The sequence below is a fragment of the Rhinolophus sinicus genome, chromosome 6 (assembly GCF_057876585.1).
Source record: "Rhinolophus sinicus isolate RSI-liver-muscle chromosome 6, RSI-T2T, whole genome shotgun sequence".
In the NCBI taxonomy this organism is placed as follows: Eukaryota; Metazoa; Chordata; class Mammalia; order Chiroptera; family Rhinolophidae; genus Rhinolophus; species Rhinolophus sinicus.
The window spans coordinates 54,504,029-54,520,232 of record NC_142506.1 but is presented as its reverse complement, the minus strand read 5'-3'; the positions used below and the strand labels follow the sequence as shown (position 1 = coordinate 54,520,232).

Here is a 16,204-nt window from a genome sequence, read left to right as displayed (position 1 = left end):
AGTGAGGGAGAAGCAAAGGGCGGTTGTTCGCATGCGCAGTGTGTAGTGTTTACTTCCGCCCGGCCTAGTCGGGTGTTAGGGTTATGTTGCACGTGGGGTTCCCAGTGTGGAGTTTGCTGAAGATGTAATGACTCGGGGTGACATTGGGACAGACCCTAAGGGTGAGGATGTGGGTTCCAGTGGCGGGGGTTCCTCGGCGGCTGACGCTGTCAGCCTTTTCCGGTGCAGGTAGCTTTTGCGTTTTGAGGTACGGAGCGGCGAGGTGGAAGGACGTCCCTGCGAGGAACAGCCGCGGTTTGTCTGACTTCCAACCGCAGCTGTTGCCCAGTCAGGGTTTCGGAGAATCGCCCTCTTGGCTGTCCAAATGCCGTCTAGAGTCCAGGCATTACATAACCAACCCGAGACTAGCTGAGACCGTGGTGCGGATCCTGTGGGGAAAACAAGACGCTTGCAAACTATTCCTGGAATGCAATCCAGGTGAGTCCGTCGGGAACTGCATTTTCTTGGATGTTCATCACTTCTGCAGACTCTTACTGACCACCCGTGGGTTGCTGCATAAGACATGACCGTCCTTTAAGCAGCTTTTACGGTCTGTGTTAATCATGACACCACAGAATATTTCTATAGCAGTTTGTACTTTACACAACATTGTGATAGAACGTGCTCTTAGGGTTCACCGTCTCCCCAAGAGAGCTGCAACTCCCCCCCCACCCCTAAAAGAACTTTTTGTCTTAACCCTTCCGTGCATCTCCTATAGACCATTAGCAGGATGCTGAGAACACAAGATTTACAGACTTTTCGAAAAATAACTTTTTAAAGCACCCTTTCCTATCACGAGTCATTTCTGTTTAGCTTAGACAATATCTTTGATGGTAAAAGTATCCGGATATCCACGAGTAAATGGTAGGCTAGAGGCAACCTTTCTGTTTGCTTTTTTTCTTGAGATGTAGTGAAGCGTTGTGATTCAGAGTGCAGGTTTTGCAGTTTTCCACACGATGGATTCAATGCCACGCAGAACCAGTTACCAGTTGTGGAGTTGGAGTCAAGTGGCTGTAACTAATCCCCCAGTTTCCTTTTATGTAAATAAAGAGTGTAATATCTACTTTGGGTATATTGTAAGAATTAAAATTAGGTAATACAGGTGAAATATCTAATTTATTTGATATTAAAAGAAATGTTGTTTCTTTTCTAAATAATCTTTTCGTTCTGTTACTGTACTAGGTCCTGGAATCCTGACTCAAGCATTACTTGAAAGAGGTGCCAGAGTGATTGCCCTTGAAAGTGACAGAACTTTTATTCCACACTTGGAGGTATATTTTTAGTTTCTAAAAATAACTTATTGTTGAGTCAGCTCTCTGCAGGGGTTTAGTGAAGTAAAATTAAGCACACGATTTAATTTGTAGAATTACTTTTAGGGGCCGTGCCTTAAATATCTATCATCCCCAACAGCTAGAGCATAGTAAGTATCAGTACTTGATGAATGACTAAAAGATCGGAGTTCTGAGATTTGTTTTTTGCTTCTAGCTCTGCTATAGACTAGTTGGGTGACTTTGAACAAAGTATATAGATGGTATTTCTAGGCTTATTTCTTTGTCTCTCGTAGGCTATGTTGTGCCCTTGCTTTCTGTGAGCTTAGAAGCTAATTGGAGTATAAGATCAGGTTATTGACCTATATTAACTCTGGACTTAGGGTTCTGGGGGCAAGAAAGGTTTGGTATGATCAGATACAGTGGCATGGAGTGAAGGCATTATCCAAATGGATTTTTCAGTGAATTCTGCTTCTGTATAGCAGACACGTTCACATAACCATGAAGTGGAAATTCCTTATATTGTTGACAGCCTCTTCCTCTTTCCCTCCTTTATAAATCTCTAGATTCGGTTCAGGAATCTTATACTTCTCTATTATACCAACTTGCTGAAACCATGTAAAAGGGTATTATCTAAAAGTGCAGGATGGCAACATAAAATTGTGGAAAAGTCTACGAAATTCAGCTGTTTGTTTACTTATTAATAAAACTATGTGCATTAGATTGTTGTGTTCTACAACTGACTGCTTTGTAAAGAATTCAAGGTTTTAGCCAGGTTATTTAATTGATGCAAAAATCTGCTGGAATGCCAGAATCATGAAGAGAAAAAGAACACACATTGTTCAGAGATTCAAGGTCATGAAATGTCATTTAGTAAACATAGCCATCTGTAATTTCAACTTGGAATTAAAAATAAGATAGCTTTCATCTTGATCTTTTTAAAAAAGGCCTACTTTTGAAAATTAATCTTCATGTTCACAAAATAATTAAGATGGCATTACAATGTCTTTCTGTTTACAGTTTGTTGTCCTGTAACACAATAGTTGCTTTTCTATACTGTCAAGGTAACAGTTTAATTTTAAAATAATTGATTCAATGAAAAAAGGAGGGTTAGGGGCTAGAGAATTCTTGACACACAGTGTTTCTTACAGGAATAAAAGTCATAAAATGCTTCTGAAGCTATAATTGTAAGCACAAAATCTAAACATCATTGATTAGAACCAATTTTTGTTCCAGTTAAGGTTTTAATTTTTTTTTCTAGCTCCCCATTCCCACCTCCCTTTAGCACTAACTTGAGCTTAGTCTTTAGTACATGTTCATTCACTTACTAACTGTCTTATGACGAAGTGAAAAGCCATTCAAATTATGTTTTGTATGAATTCATGTATTTGCCAGAATAAAAGAGAAGAAACCATTTAAATAGAACCTTTGCAGCCCTGAATTTGGGTCTTAAAGTGTTGCTCTTAGCCGACAATGTTTCTAGCCTCCCGAAGGCTCTCAAGTTTGCTCCTAAAAACTGCAAGGATTTTCAGGGTGATGCTTGACTCTGGATGTTCGTCTAACTTTAGAGCCCCCTCCACCCCGTTTTCCCTGATACAATTTTTGGGACTCTACATTAATAGTGTTTCAAGCAGGAACAGTTTGTATCTGGATGTACTGGAGAGACACTTACAAATTGTGTTCTATAGTAGTAAATCATGGAATTGTGAAACATTGTTGCAGAAATACTTAAATGTTATATGTTCAGTTGAAGAGACATCAGCTTTTGTGGTAAACTGCATCTTATTTCAGCAAGGAAAAAGCAATGTTTTCAAATCAGACTGAATCTCAGCCCTAGCGCTTACCACCTTTAAGACCCTTGGCCAAGTAAGTAATTTGACCTGTGTGAGCCTTGGTTTTTCCGAGCCTAGATGTGGCCTCAGAATCTTTGCCCAGGGCTCCAGGCAGCCATTGCTAAGGAATTAGAGATTAGTGTGAAGAAGCTTTTCGAACAACTGAGGGATGCCAATGACAAAGAAAGTAAAAGAATAAATGAAAATTTGTTGAAGGCTTTTTGTTCTGGGGGCTTTTTCTTGGTCAGATTGTTTGTTCTTTCATTATTTTTCAGACATTAATTGATTTGTATTAACTCTGTTACATTTTAGGGTATATCAGTAATGTTTTGTTTACATCTTTATTGAGGTACTAACAGTTTTTATAAGAAGTCATTTTTGAAGTAAATGTTTGAATTGCTACAAAGTCTGCATAACACTAAAATTTCTTAACATGTTATCTTCCCTCTCTTTAGTCCCTAGGAAAAAATCTGGGTGGAAAACTAGACGTGGTCCACTGTGACTTCTTCAAACTGGATCCTAGAAATCATGGCATAGTAAAACCTCCTAGTCTGACTTCACAAGTACTTTTCCAGAATTTGGGAATAGAAGCACTTCCTTGGACAAAAGGTAATTTTTGTCATTCACTAAAGCAAATACTTTATAATTTGCCAGTTTTCTGTATCAGTGTGCCTGGTTTGTGGAAGAGATTTGTGTACAATTTATATTATATAATTTATGGGAAGATGCTCTTAAGTTGAATATTGCTTTCCCTCCACCTAGACACAAATAATCAGAGCAGTTGTGCGGAGACCAAGTTCCATATCAAGGAAACATGCTGAGGCTTAGTTTTAATTGAAATAAAATTAATATAGTTCATTAACGTCATTTGACTCAATAAAATGTGGTCACAGGAAAAAGTGGCAAGAATTTATTCAAATATATTTTTTGCTTGTATTCTTAACAGGTATCCCTTTAAAAGTAGTTGGAATCTTCCCAACTAAAAATGAGAGAAAGACACTTTGGAAACTTTTACATGACATATATTCCTGTACTTCTATATATAGATATGGACGAGTAGAATTAAATTTGTTTGTTAATGAAAAGGAATGCAAGGTAGGTTATTAACAAGTACTTGATTAATATTTTGTTTTGAAAGAGTTCTTCAGTTTTTCTCTGAGTAGTCTTAATCTATGTAATTTTAATTTGGGCTCATGGCATTTGAAAGTGCTAAGATTATCTTTACATTTCTGTAGCGCAATCTTTCGTTTCAAAGTTTTTCAGTTTTTTTTTCTTTTTAATTGTGGCATATTATCCACTACATAACGTTTGCCATTTTAACTATTTTTCAGTATACAGTTCAGTGGCTTTTTCTTGGTCAGATTGTTCGTTCTTTCATTAATTTTCAGACATTAATTGATTTACTTTGTGGTACAACTGTTACTAGCACCTGTCTCTTCTCAGAACTTGTTCATCATTCCATACTGAAACTGTACCCATTAAACACTGACTCCCCACTTTCCTCTCACATGAGCCGCTGGTAACTATTGTTCTACTTTCTGTCTCTATGAATTTGGCTATTCTAGGTACTTCTTATGAATGGAATTATACAATATTTCACTTTGTTTCTGGCTTATTTCACTTAGCATAATGACTTTAGCATTCATCTAAGTTGCAGCATGTTTCAGAATTTTATTCCTTTTTAAAGCTGAATAATATTCCATCGTATATATACACTACCTTTTGTTTATCTGTTCATCTGTCAGTGGACACTTGAGTTGCTTCCACCTTTCGGCTGTTGTGAATAATGCTATGAACTTGGGTGTGCAAATATCTCTTTGAGTCCCTGCTTTCAATTCTGTTGGGTATATACCCAGAAGTGGAATTACTGGGTCATGTGGTAATCCTATTTTTTAATTTTTTGAGGAACCCCTGTACTGTTTTTCATAGTGGCTGTGCCAATTTACATTCCCACCAGCAACGCTCCAGATTTCCATGTTCTCCAGCACTTGTTTTGTGTTTTTTTGATAATATCCATCCTCATGGTGTGAAGTGATATCTCACTGTCGTTTTGAATTTCATTTTCCTAATGATTAGTGATGTTGAGCATCTTTTTATGTGGCTATAGACATAAAAAGATACATTTGTGTATCTTCTTTGGAGGAATTAATCTGGTTGTCTGTTCTTTTGTTGTTGAGTTTTAGGAGTTGTTACATGTTGTCCATATTAATCCCTTCTCAGGTATGCGATTTGCAAGTGTTTTCTCCCCTTTTGTGGGTTGCCTTTTTACATTGTTGATGGTGTTCTTTGATTCCCAGAGTTTTTAATTTTGATGATGTCCAGTTTGTCTTTTCTTTTTATTGCCTGTGCCTTGGTGTCATATGTCCCCTATATTTTCTTCTAGGAGTTCTATAGTTTCAGCTCTTATGTTCAAGTCTTTGATCCATCTGATCCATCTTCAATTACTTTTTTATGTGGTGTTAGGTAAGGGTCCAACTTAATTTTTTTTGTGTGGGTATGCAGTTTTCCCAACACCTTTGTTGAAACACTGTCCTTTCCCCATTGGCACCTTTGTCAAAAAAATCACTTGACCATATACATGAGGGTCTGTTTTTGGGCTCTCTGTTTTGTTTTGTACATTTGTTTTTATGCTAGTACCACACTATTTTGATTACTGTAACTTTGTAGTAAATTTTGAAAACAGGAATTGTGAGTTCTTCAGTTTTGTTCTTTTTGAAGATTATTTAGGCTATTTGGTATCTCTTGAGATTACAAAGGAATTTTAGGGTGAATTTTTTTATTTCTAAAAAACCAAAATTTGGATTTTGATAGGAATTACATTGAATTTGTTGATCACTTGGGCAATATTGACATCTTAACAATATTAAGTCTTTCAATTCATGAACATAGTATATGTTTTCATTTATTTGTGTTTAATTTCTTTCAGCAGTATTTCATAGTTTTCAGTGTACAAGTCTTTCACTTTGGTTAAGTTGATTCCTAATATTTTATTATTTTTGATGCTGTTGTAAATGGAATTGTTTTCTTAATTTCCTTTTCAGATTTTCATTGTTAGTATATAGAAATAGAACTGATTTCTGTGTATGTTGATTTTTGTATCCTGCAACTTTGCTGAATTCCTTTGTTCTAACAGTTTTTGTGTGGAACCTTTGTAGTTTCAGACTCTACTTTTAATTCCCTGATATGGAGGGCCCTCCTGACTCCCTGATGCTGCCCTGAGTGTAATGTTTCTTTTCTGCCCAGAATGCCCCATGTATTAATCTTTTACTCCAATATAACAGGGAAAGCTTATTTGTATATAATAGGGTGATGGGTCAGATAGTGGGGCAAGAAAAGAAGGGATGATTTGGTCACCAGGACCCAGATAGTAAGTAAATAGTGACTATCTGGGGAAGGAGAGCTGGGGGCTCAGAACCCTGAGACTGCACATACCGTAAATACATGAAAGACAAACAGGAAATGCTGTATCACGTTTCATCTTGCTCCTAGGAAAGTGTCTAATACTTCTTTGCACCACAGATCTTTTCACATATGGTTTCTTCTGTCCGTACTGCCCTCTCATTCACGAAGTTAAAGAGGTAAACCTCTTGTCTTTCACGGGTCAGCCTAAATAATCCTCAACTCAAAACTTAACAGCCCACCTGGCACATATTTCTAACCTGTCATTCTCCACAGCAATTACACATTTTTGTGTCATTTTTTCTTAATGAGATTTTCGCCCTGATAGGTTACATATGGTTAAAGGAAATCAATGTTAAGTACATTCTATTTTAAATGTACATAATGATATATTTCAATCTAAAAGTTTAAAAGGCCTCTCTTCTTTGAAATGCTTACAGTTAGATTTTTCATTTAATTTTATTTATTTTTTTACTTTCTAAATACTAAGATATTACTGTTAAGATCCAACATTCAATTTTGATTGATTATAGTTTTGTATAACATAGACCTATTTTCATTTTACCAGAAGCTAATGGCAAATCCTCAGAATCCACACCTGTACCAAGCATTAAGTGTGCTCTGGCAAGTAGCTTGTGAGATTGAACTTCTGCATATGGTGAGTAAAACCCTTCTAAATTTCAGCAGAGAACTTGATTGTTTCAGAGAGGCTGCCTTTCTGTGACCAATAAAGGGAGAAACATTCAAAATTAATTTTACTGTTTTTCCCAACTATTGAAGATGGTAGAGCCAGGTAACTTTGTGCTGCTGTTTTTATCCCAAATATTTATGTTTTTCTCTGATTATAAAACTAGCATATGCTCATTGTAAAAATGTACGACATGTTAGAGAAAGCAAAGAATGAAAAAAAAAAAATCAACACTACAATTCTTCTACTCAGAAGTCACTTGACATTTGTGGCGTATTTTCAGTCCTATTTTTCCTATGCTTTTTTTTTCTTTATATAGTGAAGACTATATTCTTTTGTATCTTATTTTTTTCACTTGATAGCTAATAGTTAATTATAAGCCTTCCTTGGTCACTGAACATTTTTCTTAAGTTTTTAATGGCTACTTAATACTTCATTATAGAACATTTCCCATTTTAAGTTTATTTCCTTAGGTAAGATCAGAGTTGTCTGATAGAAATACAATGCAAGCCACATAGGCAAATTTACATTATTTTTAGTAGCCACCTTATAAAAAATAAAAAAAAAACAGGTGAAATTGATTTTAATGTTTTATTTAACTATCTCAATTGAAAATACGGCCATTTCAGTGTATAATTAATATTTTAGAACCAGTTATTACATAATTTACATTCTGTTTTTGTGTACTATGCCTTTGAAATCCACTGTGTATATTGCAACCTATATCAGTTTAGACTGGACATATTTCAAGTATCAATAGCCATTTGTGATTAGTGGCTGCTGTGTTTAATAGCAGTAGGCCAGAGTGTAAGAAAAAAATGATAGATACCATTTTCTTCAGATCATAATTGGCACTTTCTTTTTTTTAATTTTAGTAGGTAGAGTGTATATCTAGTTTTTATAGGGAATGTGTTTATCTATTTTATGAGCCCTTGTTCTTCCAAGGATGTATTGGTTTAATTTTTAAATTTTGCGATGTATCTTTGTGGAGTCTTTTTATTGCTTTTGTCCAGGAACCCATTAAGCCCTGTAATGTGTATATTTAATTGTTAGAATATTGTCTAATGTGATTTTAGCTTTGGTTCCAATTGTTTTTTTTTCCTCCAGCACATACGAGGTTCTTAGGTTGGGTCTCATGCTTGTCTTTCATATCTGCATGCTCTCATCGTTTTCCTGTATTCTTAGAAATCTTTTCACACGTAACCTTCGCAGCACTGACCCTGCTTTCTTCCTGCACTGCATGTTGTCATCTTGGTATATAGTTCTCGATGTCCCTAAAATCCTTTCTTACTCTACGGATCTCCTTTCATTCTGTAGGCTTTTCATCTCAGCCTCTTCTGTCCTCGTGGCTTTCATCTAGTTTCATAGAGGCCCCCTGAGGACTTCAGCTTTCAGGATCGTTTTCTTGTTCTACAGTATTTGTTTTCAAAGGCCCTGTGTTGAGTTTTGCCATTTTTAACCTACAGAAAGGAGAGGTCTCTGTGGACCCAACACTTTTAACGTTTGTCTGTTCTGTATGTTCAGCTGGAAGGTCAGTGTGGAACTCAATTCCCAGGCTCTTACAGGCTCTCCTCTTCTGTGATTTTGGTAGACGGGAGTGAGGTCTCCTCTGTACCCACTGCTGTGCCCTCACTGCTCTGAACAGACCCGCGTGCGGGGAGCTGCAGGGCCCACTGCAGGCTGCCGCTGCTGTTGCTGCTGCTTTGCCTTCCCCCACTTAGTGACTTCCTGGGACTGCTAGGAATTTCACAGATGGGCAACAGTTGCATTTCTCATGCCACTTTAATTGCTACTATAGTAATAAATTACAATTTTTGACCATTCAAGCCTACATTCAATATTGTAGGTTTTAATCTTTTAAGTCTGTGTCAGATACTGTTTTAACCACTCATATTTTGGAATTTGTGTGTGTGTGTGTGTGTGTGTGTGTGTGTGTGTGTATACTTTTTTATATTTTTCAGTTGGGTCATCTTTTCAAATTGCTTCACATAAAATTGTACTGGCAAAAGTTAGATACAAATTGACACAGGTGTATTTTTGTGTATCTCCTTACATGTCCTAACATAGTCAAATCTGTTTGACTACTAGTCTTTTCCACTAAAATAAGGCAAAAATATCCTCAGTAGTGAATGACAGCCCCTAAACTCATTGTGATTCTATTATGGAAATGTTGGCTGTTAAACATTGTAACTTGAGAATCTGTTTGTGTTAATAGTATTAAAGGTAATTTTTTTTACATTTTGCCAGATGGGAGGGGGTTTAGGGGATAGGTGGAAGAGGGGAAGGGATTAAGAAGTACAAATCGGTAGTTACAGAGTAGTCATGGGGATGTAAGGTACTGCCTAGGAAACATAGTCAGTAATATTGTAATAACTATGTATGGTGCCAGGTGAGCACTTCGTATGTTATATAAATGTCTAACCACTATGCTGTACACCTGAAACTAATATAATATTGTATGTCACCTGTAATTGAAAAATAAAAAAATAGTTTAAAAAAAGGGTAACTTTCTTTTATCTAAGTAAGTAAGAGTTACCAGTATTGGGATAGACCTTTGATTCTCCTGTCCTTTATCCAACAACAACAATAAGAACAACAAAACAAGAAGAGAGGAGAGATGTGTATAATTTATCACATATTGTTTTTCTTTAATCTAATTAGACTGGTGACTTGGGTTCATTCTGTTGTTTAGGCAAGTTATTTTCCAAGGCAGCACTAATTTCGGGGCACTTTGACCAAGGAGAACTAAAAGAAATGTTTCTGTTTATCTTCCCTCAAGGAGCCTTGGTCGTCATTTGACATATACACGCAAAATGGGCAACTGGAAAAGCCAAAGTGTAGGGTAAGAATGAATGAATACCTTTATACCTTTCCCTTTTCCTCTAAGTAGAACATCCTTTTGTTTTTTTTAGGATTATCTGGTACTCATTATTTATTTAAATTTTTTAATTTTAAAATACCGAGAAATGTTCTTTAAATACAGCTTACTGCTATTAATAAATTCATATTATTTTGGAAATAATTGTGTTTTTCAGCTATTTATACAGTAGATGCTAGCATAATAATAGGCTTAAACATAGAATTTTACTTCTATTTTTATTTCTTTTGAAATGAAGATAAATCTCAAATTTGTAAAATGTAATCATTTTGAATATTCATCTAATTTGGTAAACTAAAAACAAAATTTTATACCTTATTAATAAATCAGAAATTTGTAATATTACTATGGTTGCATTCACCAACAGGGGCATCTGTTGCTTTCTCAGGGCGTGGGGTTTGTTTTTTTCCCTCCCTTTCTAAAGAACCAAAGTGATGATGTTATAAAGTTTATATCAGGGTACTCGCAGAGGTTATAATAAAGTAGTTGAAGTTTCAAAAATAATTTTTGAACTGAACTCAGAAGTTCCCCTTCAGGATCAAATGCTCATGATACCCTAGTCCCATCATATCAGCTTAATCTGAAGTTCCCATTTGCTTACTTGTTTTTTTGGTCACTTTGCCACTAAAGGAAAAAGAAGAAAATTATCAATTTAGAAATGTCTTGATTTTAGAGTGATCAGTCATCATTGTGATCATTTTGACTTTAGTTCTCTTTCACTCTTCATAAGCATAATTTTACAGCCTCACAAACTAGAATAGGAGTAATGCGTTTTGGCTGGATACCATTAGGAACTTAACCAAGCGTACCCAAAATGAACAACTCTGTATATAAGACACTTTCTCCTTTTCTCTATGACAAGATCAAACACTACAAATATTTTTTGGCCAACTTAAATATATAAACTCCTAGGGATGATGATGCAATAACCAAATACAATGTTTCATGAGAAAATTTTATTCAGCTATTTCACATGTATCTTCACATGGTATCAGTGTGTTCATAATTGCTACAGAAGCACTTTGAGATATTTAACGGCTTTTTAGAACACATCATCTTTATTTCCATCCAAGTTGTTTGAGATTCACACTTTTTTGAAGCCATGTTTTTATGTTGTCATTTGGAACTTTTTCTAAGTTACAAATAACCACGCATTTAACATCAGGAAAGTTTTTTTCTTCCTCTTTTATCAAGTAAATGTGTATCTGTAACTCCAAAGCTATTTACCAGGTTGCTTTTCAAAGTCACCTTCAAAAGACTTGTTAACAACAAACATAATATTTTGAACTGTGAGTTATCCCTCTTTGTAATGAATAATTACTATTTTTTAATTTAATTGTCTTCCTTTTTACCAATTCCTTAAGCTATAGCCATCTAAAACTAGAAACTAGAATTGATTATAATTTTTTTTCAGGCTAATATGTCTTCCAGAAATAGTATTTTCCATTTATGTATGTTTAAAAATAAAGTAAATAAGGGATCACTACCTAATATGTGAGATTTCCTAAGGAAACATAAGGCTCCCTCTTTTATGAGGAATAATTTTAGGGGAAAAATAACATCTTAACCTTACATCAAGTAATATACAGTTTCTGTTTTAATCTGTATAGTATTATATACTGGAGCAGGTTGGCAAATTTTTTCTGTAAAGGGTCAGATAGTAAATATTTTATGTTTTGCAGGCTGCATACACTCTATCATGTAGTCTTTGGTTTTTGCTCTCTCTCTTTTTAAACAGTCCTTTACAAATGTGAAAAGCATTCTTAGCTCTACACTACAAAAACAGGCAAGCAATGGACCATAGCTTTCTAACCCCATATTTTAAAAAATTATCCAATTAAAAATTTTAAGTCTCTTTTATCATCCTTGGGATCTGCTGTTGTGCCTCAAATAGAGAAGAGGCTCAGTACATGTTAGTGTCGTGTTTGGGGTTTGATTTTACCCTGATTACAAGTTGATAAGCTGTTACTCTTTCACGGGTGGTGGTCAGAGACACAGCCTCCTGGATCAGACAAAGTGTCTCGTTTGCCTCCACGTCCCCCGGAGTGACATGACGTGGCTCAGGTGGATGGAGTGCATGCAGTGGGTTTGCAGTGCTGCTGAGGAACAGACAGAGCTGGAGGGTCCACTCCTTTCATAGCAAACATTGAGCAAGCCTTCTTTTTATCCTAGAGAGAGACATTACCTCATCCCTCCAGGTGGCTCACAGCAAATACCCCTGAGAGGGCCCAGGTAAAAAGCAGTTAGGGGCCTGCCTTCTTGGCACACCCGCCAAGGACGGACAGGACGTTCAAGCTCTATGGTGATTGCTGCTTCCAACATGGAGCTGGAATGAGCAAGTGAACTGAAAATATCTTAGGACTAACACCATTTATTTTCCCTTCTTTACAGGAGTCATTGGGAGAAATACAACAAAAACTGTGTTTTATTCGACTGACTCCCCGTAGAAATTTATTTACAGAAAACTTAACTCCTGTTAACTATGATGTATTTTTTCACATGTTAAAGCAGTGTTTTATGAAGCGCAATGCCAAGCTAATAGACCACTTACAGTAAGTAAGACGAATAAAAGCCAAGTATAAAAGTAGCAATTCAATATGAGAATTATACTTTCATGTTAAAGGTCAGTTTTTTCTATATTGTCTATCTTAATTAACAGAGTGAGGTACCATGTTTTCACTCATCAATTTCTTCAAAATACTTCCTTCTCGCTGTTGCACACTTTGACACAAATATAATTGTTTTTTCCACATAATACCCTGAGCTTAATTTTTTGTTTCCTTTGATAAAACCAGTTGTTTTATCTTTGTCAGAGTACATGCCCACGATTAACCTTCCTGAAGAACGAGCTGCTTACCATTGGCCAGACTGGAAAAAGTCAGCATAAGTGGTGTCATACCTACCGTCTACCTCTTGTCATTGCCTGTCCTCACTGGTTCATTTTCTTCCTAAACAAAGTAGGGATGGATCATTACACCACCCTAGTTTTCCTGCCCTGGGCCAGACTTTTTGTTTTTACCTAAAGCTTTATAAGATTTAGAGCTGTTACTACCTACTTCGTGCTGTGAATTCTGCATCGCACCTTGTAGTTAGTCCACAGTCATTCATAGTGTTGTCAGACAAGGGCAAAATATTAAAGTAATCATTGTAATTAATTTGATCATCATTAAATATATTAACTGAATGAGTGGTTGGTTGGACAATGTTTATTTAAAAATAAATGTTAAAAGTGACAATAGACTAGTAAAAGAAATCCATTATTTTTTATCTCGTCCCATTGTGGTAGTGGCTATTTGTAATGAAAATATCAAGAATATAGGAAATTAAGGGATAAATATGGTAAACTGTGGTACAAAATGTTAAAAATTCCCTTTGAAATGTCTGTGAATTGAAAGCATGTTTACACTTGTGACCAGGATTCCATTCAAAATCAGTGTTGGAAGTCTTTTCTACCAAAATATTTTGTTGCAGTTGTTCACTTGTTATTGTCAGAGACTTGCTGATGGTTTCTTGCTAGGCTAATATAGAAGGCAGTTTTCTGTTTTATAATTTATTCACCAGTAATTGTTACAAATAAAGTGCAAGATTATTCCCTCTTTGAAAACTGCCAGACCGCAGTTTCTGCATTTTGAACTTACTGAACTTTTGCATGAACCTAAATGGAGTTAAGAATATTTTTGCAAAGCGAGTTAAAAGAAGAAAGAAGTAGGCAGAAGGATATTTTTAAAGAGCAATGTTAAACTAAAATTTTGTGTAGACATTGATTAGAACACATTAAAGTCTAAGTCTGCTCTTTTCATTATAGGTAAGCCACAAAAGTGTAGGAATAATTATAGTTAAAGCCGTATGTTATATGCAAGCTCTTAAACTAAATAAGATAATTATATATAATAAGTTAGACATTTTCAATTGGGCTTAGAAGCCATCTCTATCAGTATTAACTGACAGCTGTTACAAAAAAAAAATTAAACAAATTTGCTTTGTATTTCTTTTGCAGTTCATTGAGTCCAGTTGATGCAATGGATATATTGAAGCAAACAAGAAAAAAGGAAAAAACAAAAATAACAAATATGTATCCTCGAGACTTTAAACGACTTTTTGAAACTATAGAGTGTTCCAAAGGTTATACCTGTAAATGGCTATATGATGACTTCATGGAAGACATAGTCATATAGGGAACTGGACTGCTGAGACAGTAGCTGGCGCCGTTTATTTTATGTGGAAATTATGACACACATGAAAAAGAACGAAGCTTGAAAAGCTCACATCCATCCAACAAAAGGTAATGTTCTTGTTTTGCATGAACTAGACCTTTTCTTCTGAAGTTTGTACCATGAGTACATTGGATAAAACAGCCGCTATTTTATTCACAACGGAAGAAAATGAAAATTTCAGTTAATTGTGGATTTGATCAGATTGGATTCGTTTTGTTTTAAATCCCTATCTACTGTCAACATACTGGTCGTTGTAGGGTATTACCAGATGAAATTCAGTTTTAAAAATCCTTTTGGCTGAATACAGTGTATTAATTTAAATATTCCACTTCTACTGTTCATTTTTGCAGCCTCCTGGGGGGCAAACGTTTGTACATTTTTAAGTTTAGAAAGTAAACTGATATAAGTGGTTTGTTTCACTTGTCAGTTTGTTGAAATGTATTTATTCTGTGCAATGAAATTATTCAAATTTTAATATGGTTTAAACCATTTTAGAAATTAAAATATTTTAAATAAAATTTTGTGGGTTTTTTTTGGGGTGGTCTCCATCTAATGAAACAAAAAATGGACCTTCACTTGCATACTTTAAATTCTGTCATGTATGGTCAATATACTTTCAATAGACTTTCAATATACTTTGAATAATTCAGTCTGTTATTCAAGTCTCTTCCATTTTTGTTCCATCAAGAAAGTTTTCTGAAGTTAGACCTTTACATGAACCTAAGTGAAAATAAGGATATTTTCTTAGATTATTGAAGAAGCTAGTGGAGTTTAGCTGAGACTTATCTCCTCGATAGATTTGTTTGCTGTTAAACTTCTTAATACCTAAGGCATATTATTAGTAACTTTGTAGGGCGTGTTCTTAATAACGCTTAGTCCAACCAGTTCTTTGCCATTTCCCTACATTGGTTTATAAGTCAGTCTGGCTAGAAACTCTGAATCCTCATCTTTCTCTTGTAATTCCTCTCCTGCTGGGACACAATCCACCTAATAATAACGCCATTCAGTTTTCCTCCTCCTGTTTCTTTCCCAGTCCTAGGCCTTCAGCCTAAGTTTCTCCTGGAGCTTCTTAAATAGCTCTCTTTTACCTGGAGTCCGTCGTGTTTATTATTGTCATCTTTCTAAAATATCTACTTTACCATAAACTTTTCTAAGGCCTTGGTTTCCGAATGGGTAATGGTGACATCTAACTCTAAGGGTTATTGTCAGGAATAAATGAGTTAAGAAAGGGCTCAGCAGAGAAGCTGACAGAATGGTGGCTATAAAAGTTAGTATAATTATCTTCCCCCATTCCCTCCTGTGCAGGTAGCCAGAGGCCTCTGTGCCCTCTTCATTCTGCATTCAAAAAACTAGAATTAGAAAAGAATTGTCTATTCAGTAGAAGATGTAAATAATTAATGAAGCTTAATATGCGGAGGTGGCTGCTCACAGTAGCACTAAGGTGTCCCAAGAATTTGGAATTAAGATTAGCCTTCTCGTTACCAGGAAAAACCCAGAGGAGTCAGTAGTGTCCAAAGCCTCTGGAGAGATCAGCCAAGTTCACTAAAAGCTGACAGTCCCTTAGAGGTAGTAGCAATTAGGAGATCAGGCCAGTTTCAGAGATGTGCTGGAGACAGAACCCCGATGGCTGTGTGCGACTTCTCTCGTGATAGGTAACCTTGGCTGTGCAGGAAAAGAACAAGGACACTGCAGGGTTTGAGGTGGGTTCCTGTGTTTCTTAGTTTAACTTCTTACAGATAAGACATTTAAGCATGTTACTAGGTTACAAGAATGTCAGCTGAGAAACATTTTAAATATAGCTCAGAGAGAACTGATGGTTTTTAGGGAAGGGAATGGGGTTGAAAGAGCAGAGAAGCACCTTTTACTCTTAGCTTAGATAAAAGGAG

The 16,204-nt window shown here is 35.7% G+C and overlaps 1 protein-coding gene across 1 annotated transcript; it reads left to right on the top strand.

The window, feature by feature from the left end:
- The first annotated feature begins 38 nt into the window (after window positions 1–38).
- On the top strand, window positions 39–14,836 carry TFB2M (transcription factor B2, mitochondrial). The gene is made up of 8 exons (XM_019730894.3): window positions 39–477; window positions 1,222–1,310; window positions 3,595–3,748; window positions 4,086–4,234; window positions 7,107–7,196; window positions 10,006–10,068; window positions 12,496–12,656; window positions 14,102–14,836. Exons 1-8 carry the CDS (start codon window positions 168–170, stop codon window positions 14,277–14,279), a joined length of 1,194 nt encoding a protein of 397 aa, XP_019586453.3. The 5' UTR covers window positions 39–167; the 3' UTR covers window positions 14,280–14,836.
- Window positions 14,837–16,204: the final 1,368 nt, after the last annotated feature.